The sequence below is a fragment of the Chrysochloris asiatica genome, unplaced genomic scaffold (genome assembly GCF_000296735.1).
Source record: "Chrysochloris asiatica unplaced genomic scaffold, ChrAsi1.0 scaffold00026, whole genome shotgun sequence".
NCBI lineage: Eukaryota > Metazoa > Chordata > Mammalia > Afrosoricida > Chrysochloridae > Chrysochloris > Chrysochloris asiatica.
This window is the reverse complement of record NW_006408544.1, coordinates 8,308,380-8,318,281: the sequence shown is the minus strand read 5'-3', so window position 1 is coordinate 8,318,281 and position 9,902 is coordinate 8,308,380. Positions and strand designations below refer to the sequence as shown.

The 9,902-nt window shown below is 41.0% G+C and overlaps 1 protein-coding gene across 1 annotated transcript; it reads right to left on the bottom strand.

Moving 5' to 3' along the window:
* Window positions 1-3,972: 3,972 nt before the first annotated feature.
* On the bottom strand, window positions 3,973-4,323 carry LOC102824418 (transcription elongation factor A protein-like 8-like). The gene has a single exon (XM_006839726.1). It carries the CDS (start codon window positions 4,321-4,323, stop codon window positions 3,973-3,975), a length of 351 nt encoding a protein of 116 aa, XP_006839789.1.
* Between the last annotated feature and the right edge of the window lie 5,579 nt (window positions 4,324-9,902).

Here is a 9,902-nt window from a genome sequence, read left to right as displayed (position 1 = left end):
TCAGAGAAAAAGAGGAAGACCCCTAACGAGATGGATTGGCCAGGTGGCATCATAGATGGACTCAAGTGTGGCAGCGGTAGCCCAGGATCAGACATTGATTCATTCTGCTGTGCATGGGGTCGCTATGAGTTGGTTCTGACTCGATGGCACCTGACAACAACAACAACAACAATACATATACAAGTTTTGCTGGTTTTGATTCTCTAAAGAAACAGACTAAGACATTTGGTACCAAGAGTGAATCTAGAGAAACAAAATCATAAGGATGGGTTTTATAAATTGATTCTCAAGTCTGACTAGTTTTAATGGCACTGAAAACTATGTTTCTTTTAGTCAAAGGGTTGCTGCTAATCCATGCCATGAAATGACAATGTTAATAGGTAAAATATCACCACCTGTAGATCAAGTATTGAATTGGGTGATAGGGTTTTGAAACTTTCCTGAAATTTTGTCTAGAGAAGAATATGGAGGCTTTTTGGTTGGTCCTACCAACAATAGACAAAGTGGTAAAAGAAAGAAGCCAGCTCAGGGCTTCGGAGTTATGGCTTAAGCAATGCAGAAAAGACCTCAAAGTTTCTACTTGTCCTATGAAAGGGGTCTTATTTCTTGTAGTAACAGAGCTGATACTGCTGAAAACCAAACCCAAGTCTCAAGAGTGGCTGAATTACAACACCAACTGAATTTCCCATATTGAATGGTATCTGAGGTTAAAGTAAGGACATTAATTGGGAACAATGTGATCCTAAAACTTGGGATGGGGACATATGGACAAATAATCAGGAATCTGGGACACTGAGCTCCTAAATTTTGTCAAATCACTCTTAGCAGCAGCACCACACTTCCCACCTAAAGATATTACTCCATTTTTTTCTGCTGATCCATTAGTGAATCATTATCTCCTCCGTCCATAGTCAATGAGATTAACCCAATTGTGTTGGCTGAGATGATGCCTGAGGTATTGTCTGGGGAATCACCTAAGGTAGATGTCTTGTAAAACATTGCTGAATGCTCCCTGGAAACACCTACACCAACTACTGCTTCTAGACCTATAACTAGACTTGAGTCCCAAAAGGTAAAGTACAAATTTGACCCAGGAAAAAGTACACTACAGTCCCAAAGGACTGCTTGATTTGCTGATATGTACAAATAGAAGACTGGAGAATATGTGTGCAAATGGCTATTAAGAGTATAGGATAATAGTACAAGGAACATAAAGTTGGATCAGTCTCAGTTTATTGACATGGGATCACTAAGCACAAATTCTTCATTCAGTGGTTTAGTTTGGGAGATTAGGAGAGAATCTAATAGTTTATTTGGTTGATTCATTGAAGCATAGATTGTGTAGTGGCCTACAATACATCAAGATGAAGTACCAGTCCTGCCTTGGTATTGTGTACAGGAAGGAATACAAAGGCACTGGGAAATGATCATGTTAGAGTGGATTTATCAGGGTAGACCCATAAACCTACACGTGGAGTGCCCAGAGGACACATTTGCCACAACAGTGAGGAACAAATTTGTGAATGGAGTCCCAGCCACCTCAAACACTGCTATGATTGCTATTTTATGCAAGACAGATTTGACAGTGGGAACTTTCCTAATTGAATTAAGACACCTAACTACAATGGGACTGATTGGACCCTGTGGTGGGGGGTGCCAAGTGAAAGAACTAAATCAACAAAGATAAAATGGGTGTGGTTACCATAATGTACAGCAAAATCAAAGTAGTAATCAGAATGGTCTGAATTGTGTGGATTTATGACATTGGCTAGATAGGCAGGGTGTCCCTAGAAGTGAAATATTTGAAAAACCAACTAAATATGTACTTGATCTGTGCAAGAGAAGAAATTCTAGGTCAAGTGAATGGCAGTCTAACTTGAATTGCCAGAACAGAGTCATGGCCTCTCAATCAATTCCCAGACTTGAACCAGTTTACAGACCAAAATCCTTTGGCTGTGTCCACTTGAGGAAGGACCCCACTACATTGTCATCCCTCCCCAAAGGAATCTGCAGCCTTTTACAAGAGTGACAATTAATTGAGGAAAGGAAATAATCAGGCTTTTAAGGAATTATTGGACACTGGCTATGAACTGACACTAATTTCAGGTGACCCAGAAAGTAACCTTGGTACACCAGTCAGAGTGGAGACATATGGTGGTCAAGATATTAATGATGTTTTATTAATATCTTAATAAAGATTTTAATAAATCTCACTGTGGATCCAGTGAGTCCCCAAACTCATCCTTCAGTGATTTCCTTAATTCCAGAATGCATAATTGGAATAGACACACTTAGCAACTGGCAGAAACCCCACACCAGATTACTGAAATGTGGAACAAGGGCTATTATGGTTGGAAAAGCCTAGTGGAAGCCATTAGAACTACCTCTACCTAGGAAAATCATGAACCAAAAGCAATATACATTCCTGGAGGGATTTCAGAGATTAATGCTACAATCAGGGACTTGAAGGATGCAGGTTGAAGATTCCCACCACATCCCCATTTAACGCGGCTCTCTGGCCTGTGCAAAAAGCAGATGGATCTTGGAGAATAATGGTGGATTATTGCAACTGCTGTTTCAGATGTTGTTTCATTATTTGAGTAAATTAATACATTTCCTGGTACCTGGTCAATATTTTTTTCCTCAATTCCAATTTTTAAGAATCATGAGAAAGTTTGCCTTCAGCTAGTAAGTCCAACAGTATACCTGCACTGTTCTATCTCAAAGGTACATCAATTCTCCAGCACTATGTCATAATTTAATCAGTAGGGACCTTGATCACCTTTCCCTGCTACAAGACATCACACTGGTCCATGACATTATGCTGATTTGACCTAGTAAGGAAGAAGTATCAATAATTCTAGATTTTTGGTAAAACATCTGCATGTTTGGTGGTGGTGGTGGTGGTGTGCCATGGAGTCAGTGCCAACTCATAGCAACCTTGTATAGAATTTCCGAGGCTGTATATCTTTACATGAGCAGAAAGCCTCATCTCTCTCCCACAGATCAGCTGGTAGTTTCAAACTACTGACCTTGAGGTTAGCAGCCTGACTCATAACCACTACGCTACCAGAGTTCCTTATCTGCATCTTGTTGTTGTTAAGTGCCGTCGAGTCAGTTCTGACCCATAGCGACCCTGTACAGGGTTTTCGAGGGTGTAAATCTTTACGGGAGTAGAAAGCCTCATCTTTCTCCCGCAGAGCAGCTGGTAGTTTCGAACCGCTGACCTTAAGGTTCGCAGCCCGATTCGTAACCACTACGCTACCAGAGCTCCTTATCTGCATCTTAGAGGGTTGGAAAATAATTAAACAGAAGTTCAGACACCTTCCACTTCAGTGAAATTTCTGGGGGCTCAGTGGTGTGGAGCATGTAGAGATATTCCTACTAAAGTGAAGGATAATTCATTGCATCTGGTCTGTCCCACAAAAGGGCCTCTTTGGTTTTGAAGGTAATATAATCCTCATGTGGGTGTGCTACTCTGGCCTAGTTATCAAGTGACTCAAAAAGCTACTATTTTTTTTTTATATAAAAAAAATCTTTAATTTTTTTTATATGACACAAGTAATGTGTTCATTAAAAAACACATATAAGCAAAAAGCAGAAAAACAAAAAACTCACACCACATAGAAATAAGCAGTTACGTTTCTGATATATGTATGTACACACACACAAAATTTGGGATTTTTATCCTACATATGTGAACTGATACTAAATACGCTGTTTTGTATCCTGTTATGTTCTACTTTATAATATGGAATGAACATCTTTCCATGCACATGTGTGAAACTTTCCCATTGAAAAACAGACCTAGGAAATGTGTTAACATACAAAATCCAGTGAGATGCTGGTTAACAAGGAAAACTACCTAAACAAAATCCCACCAGATTAAGAGTAAAATGAAGATCAAAGATACATCAGAAAATGCTAACAAAGAGAAAAGCAGGGGCCAGATCTTAATATCAGACAAAGAATTCAAGGCCTAAAGCAAACAGGATAAGGACGGCTTCTAGAATGTCTCTGCTTCCAATGCATCATCACAAACTTATTTCTTACTCTTCTTATCTCTTCCCTAAGCCTTTCCAACTCATCTACTCCTCTTATTATTTCTTCAGGGTCCAAATGCCTAACGGGAGTGTCCTCTTTAAATCTCTGGCCAGGTTGAGCCAGCCCTCCTCTAAGGTTTCCTTGGGCTTCCTGGCTTACACCTTCTCGGGAAGGTTGAAGCTCTCCTGCCGCCTGTGGGACATCTCCTGAAGAGCGGTCTTCCTCCGCCGTTGCCATGTTCTGCGGCTTTCCTTCATTTTCTTCACAAGATTTTTGCATATTGAGTATTTTCTTATTATTTCCCTTTTGAATAAATTAATCCTGCAGGGATCTGGGGGATTTTCCTCCCTCTTCCCTCACCTCGATTTGTGCCGCACCCAAATGACCAAGATTCCTTCAAACAACCTGAAGGGATCCGGACCACCTCTCTCCTCCAGCAAAACGAAGCCAAAAAGCTACTACTTTTGAGTGAGGCCTAGAACAAAAGAAGGCTCTGCCACAGGTACAGCATACCATACAAGCCACTCTGTCACTTTAGCCATATGACCCAGCTGACCCATGGTACTTGAAGTGACAGTGGCAGATAGAGATGCAATATGGAGTCTTTGGCTGATCCCTATTGGTGAGTCATAGCACAGACCCTAAAAATGTTGCCATCTCCTTAAGATAACTTCTCTCCTTTTGAGAAACAGCTTTTGGATTGTTATAGAGACTGAACACCAAGTCAACTAGCAACTAGAGTTATCCATTATGAATTGGGTGTTGTCTGACCTGAAAAGTCATAAAATTGAACATGCACAGAAATACTCCATCATTAAATGAAAGTGATATATATGAGACCAGGCTCAAGTAAGACCTGAAGGCACAAGTAAATTGCATGAGGAAGTGGCCCAAATGCCCATGGTTTCCATTCCTGTCACTTACCTTCCCTCTCCCAGTATACATCTTTGGTCGCATGGGTAGTTCCTTATGATCAGTTGATTGAGGACAAGAAAACTCATGCTTTGTTTACAGATGGTTCTACACGATTTGCAGGCACCACTTGAAAATGGACAGCAAAAACACTACAGCCCTTTCTGGGATTTCCTTGAAGGACAGTGGAGAAGGGAAATCTCCTAATGGGCAGAACTTCGAGCAGTGCACGTCGTTTTTTCATATTTCTTGGAAGGAGAAATGACCAGATGTACAACTGTACAACTGCATACTGACTCATGAGCTGTGGCCATTTTTATTCCTGCATGGTCAGGGACTTGGAAGGAACATGATTGGAAAATTAGTGACAAGGAGGTGGGGTAAAGAGCTATGTGAATGGACCTCTTTGAAAGGGGCTATAAAGTGCAGATATTTGTGTCTCATGTGAATGCATACCAAAGGGTTGCCTTGGCAGAGGAAGATTTTAGCAATCAAATGGGCAGGATGGTACATTCTGTAGAAACTAATCATGCTTTTCTCCAACCACTCCTGTCATTGCCCAATGACTTCATGAACAAAGTGGCAATGGTGGAACGCATGGAAGTCGTTTATGGAATAAGCAGCATGGGCTTCAACTCATCAAAGTTGGTTTGACCATAGTCACTGCTGAGTGCCCAATCTGCCAGCAGTAGGAACCAACAATGAGTCTGAGACATGGAACCATTACTCAGGGAGATCAGCCAGCAACCTGGTGGCAGGCTGATCACATTTGACCACTTGCATCATGCCATCATGGAAAGGGCAGCATTTTACTCTTACTGGAATAGACACTTACTCTGGATATGGATTTACCTTCCCTGCACACAATGCTTCTGCCAAAACTACCATCTATGAACTTATAAAATGCTTTATCCACCATCATGGTATCCCTCACAGCCTCATCTCAGATCAAGGGACCCACTTTACAGCAAATGACGTGTGACAATGGACCCATGTTCATGAAATTCACTGTTCTTACCACATTCCTCATCATCCTGAACCAGCTGTCTTAATCAAACTACAGGTTAACTTTCTAAAGATACAATTACAGTGACAGCTAAATAGCAATACCTTGCATGGTTGGGGCAATGTCCTTTAGAAGGTAAGGTATATGTTCTAAACTAGTGTCCAGTATATGGTGCTGTTTCTCCAATAGCCCGGATGCATTGGTCCAGAAACCAAGGACTCAAAAGAGGAGTGGCCCACTTGAAAATATTTTTGCTTCCTGTCTCTGTGACACTATGCTGTTCTGGTCTGACCATTTTAGTTCCAAAGGGAGAAATACTCCACCTGGAGACACATCACTGATTCCACTGAACTGGAAGTTAAGAATTCCCCCTGACCATTTGCGGCTTCTCAACAGGCAAAGAAGGGAGTTACTGAACTGGGTGGTCTAACTGATCCTGATTACCAAGGGGAAATTGGATTAGCATTACATAATGGAGGTAAATATATGTGGAATCCAGGAGATTCCTTAGGATAACTTCCAGCACTACCATACCCTGTGATTAAAGTCAATGGTAAACTACAGCAACCCAATTCCAATATGACTTCAGGAATTAAGGTTTGGGCAAACAACCACCACCAGCTGAAGTGCTTGCCAATGACAAAGGGAATATGGAATGGATAGTGGAAGAAGGTAGTTCTAAATACCAGCTACAGTCACTTAACCAATTGCAGAAAAAAGGGCTGTAATTGCTATAAATATGTGTGTGTGTGTGTGTGTGTGTGTAGAGAGAACATTTATGATAAACACTGGACTGCAAATCACAAGGTCCATGGTTTAAGCTCACCAGTCACTCTGTCAGGGGAAAGATGAGGCTTTCTGCTCCTGCAAAGATTTGAAACCTTGGGAGCCCTATAAAGGGTTGCTATGAGTCAGAACCGACTTGACAGCACTTAATAATTATATATATATATACACAATATTTTTCTTTGTTCATTTGTGAAATATAAGCTGTAAATGAAGTCAGTGTGTTTTCAGTTGTACATGTGTTGTGTCATGTTAGACACAAATATGATTTTATAATTGTCACTATTTAGAGATTATGTATGTGGTGTAAGGAGATATGTACAGGTGCCAAGTTAACAAGGGGTGGACTGTGGTAGTAAAGATTTTGTGTCAACTTGACTGGGGCCGGATTCTCAGTGGTTTGGCAACTGAGATGTATCATCCCCATAATGAGTTCTAATATAATGTAATTAACTCTGATGAGGTCTGCTATGAGCAGCCAATCAACTGAAACAATGTGTCCTCAAAGGTGTAGCCTGCTTCCAATCAGACAAAGTTTGCTTGCTCTCTGCCAGGTCTGAATCTTGCATCTGGCTCATCCTACAACTTCCAGTTCTTTGGCATTGAGCCAGTGGCCTGCTCTATTATCTGCCTGCCTGACTGACTGACTGACTACCTAACTGCTGGACCTACCTGCCAGATCTGCCTACCTGCTGACTGACCTGCCAGTCTTGGCTCTTCTGACCCAGACTTGGCTCTCCCACCTCTACAACTGTGTGAGTCTTCTCCTTGATATGAACTTTTCTTTATTATACATGACAACAATTGTGAGGATGACACAGGATCCGGCAGTGTTTTGTTCTATTGTGCATGAGTTGGAACAATTTCAAAGGCACCTGACAGCAACAACAGTGCAAAAGTGGCGGACGCCATCCTGCCAAGGAGCAGAACTGCAAGAAGCCTTATGCATGAAAAGTTCATTGTTTAGCAGAGCAACAATGAATGCCCTCCTTGGATAGCAAAGCTACAAGGGATGATTCACGCAGGAGACCCATGGTTTCTAGCTTTCCCTTGGAAAAATAGTTTATTTCTAATTTCCCTATAAGAAGTTTTAGAAAATCTTGCATAATCATTAGATACTTTAAACAAACCTCATGATAAAATAGTTGCCTTTCACATTAACACTAACTTTCACACCATATTCAATCTCATGTAGTTATAAAAATTGTTTTTTACATTAACAATAAGTTTTAATGTTAGCTATAACCACACTAGCTAAGTTTTAGCAATTCAAGCTTAAAATTGTAAGAAACATTCCAGGTGGTTTTAGTCAAGGACATTAAGGCTTTTAGAAAGTAGCTTAGGAGACAGTCAAGGGCAGTGAGAGCTTGGGAACAGAGGTAGGAGTTTGATTAGAAGTTTTGAGAAATTGTTAGCATGAGAGAATTACTGCTTTGTTCTTAACTATGAAACTTTAGGGTACTTTTATGTTCTTGTTTTTATTGTTTGATCAATTATATGTATGACCAGTTATAGTAAAAATTATGTTTTTGATTGTAAGCTGTAACTAATGAATTTATAGAAAGTAATAGTTGTTGGTAAAGTTAGAAATTAAGATGTAGAAGTTTGTTGTTTAAAATTAACCTGACATTTTAGGGAGGATTAGAGAGAAACAGAGTCACTCACAGAAGGCAGACGTTATCATGGTAACTAAGGAGTAACTAAGGAGTATAGAGACACAGAAATGTTTGGTGACCTTGTATTCCTCTTGTACCATTGATGTAATAATGTAATATTTGTTTGATTTGTAACTGCTTGTACGTGACTGTTATGAGATCACAGTATGTTCTAAATGGGATATAAGAAGCAACAATTTTTAAATAAACAGTCAAGGCAGCAGGCAGTGAGAGGAGTCATCAGAGAGAGCCATTACCATCATCTGCCTGAGACTCAAAATGACCCATTGACTTTTTGAGTTTTTTTTATTTTATTTTATTTTATTTTCATTCGCTGACTCCACATCCTCCTATCGAGACCCTCCTAATAATTATGTCGAGGCTGGTCCTCGGCACAAAAGGGCAAAGAGAACTGTCTGTCTTTCTTCTTAGAGCATTTTCTTTAGAAAATGAAACTGTAAATTATTTGTTGGCTTCTTTTTGAAATGTATAGAAATCTTTTTTAAAGACTAAGATTCTTGCCAGTTTGAAAACCCAGGTATGTTTTCTCATGGATCTATGAGGCAGTGCTGTAAAATGTAAACATCAAAAAGATATTGACTACAAGAACAAGCAAGTTGCTCACCCAGGAGACATTGAGGTAAGTGGTTGGGTGCCCTCAGGGCAAACTGCCTTCTAAGACTAAGACTCAATGGGAATACACAAGCAGAAAAGCACTCTGACTGGTGACCACGTTGGTCACTGATAAGGGGAAGTGAGGTGAAAACAGCAATGAAGCTGCAAGCTAAGCCCTACCACATTCAAGAGACTTCTGTGAACCCAGGTAGAGACTTGGTTGGCCAGCAGTATGGCAAGGCCTGGGAACTCCTGGGCCCAGAGTCAGTGACATAGCCACAGAGGACTAGAGTGGAGAGTAAAGCCTCCAGCTAATAAGAAGAGAGGTCATATGCACAAGAACACCCACACTTGATGAACAAACAAGATAGCGGATTGGGTGGATGTATAGCAGAGAGCTCCGCCAACACCAACACAGAATACCCAGCCAAGCAGGTTCAGGGGATGGTCCCAGAACTCTGAACCACATATAAAGGAATACTTAGAAGGTTGGAAGGCTCACAGCTGGGGGAATTTATGGCAGAAGCAAGAAATCTATTGCTTTCTACTCCAGGACGCTCAGCTGTTCCAGGAGCCGCCATCTTGGGTGAGACCACGTGGGGAAAGGATCAGAACAGCCAAAGACGCCTGGCAGAACTGCTGAGATAAAGGTGTGGACATTCTTTTCTTTTGGGATCTGTTCATTGGTCTCTTGCTGTCTGCGCATCTCCATTCAGGTGACTATAGGGGTGCCTGAGCTAGTGGGCACCCCAGCCCCACCCTCAGAGGGTTCTACTATGCATGAGCACAGATCTCCTCTAAATTTAAAGAGACAGTTTCCAATTAAAACCAAATGGCCACAGCCAGCCCTGAACTGTTTCCAACTAGAAAAAAGGACTGAATGG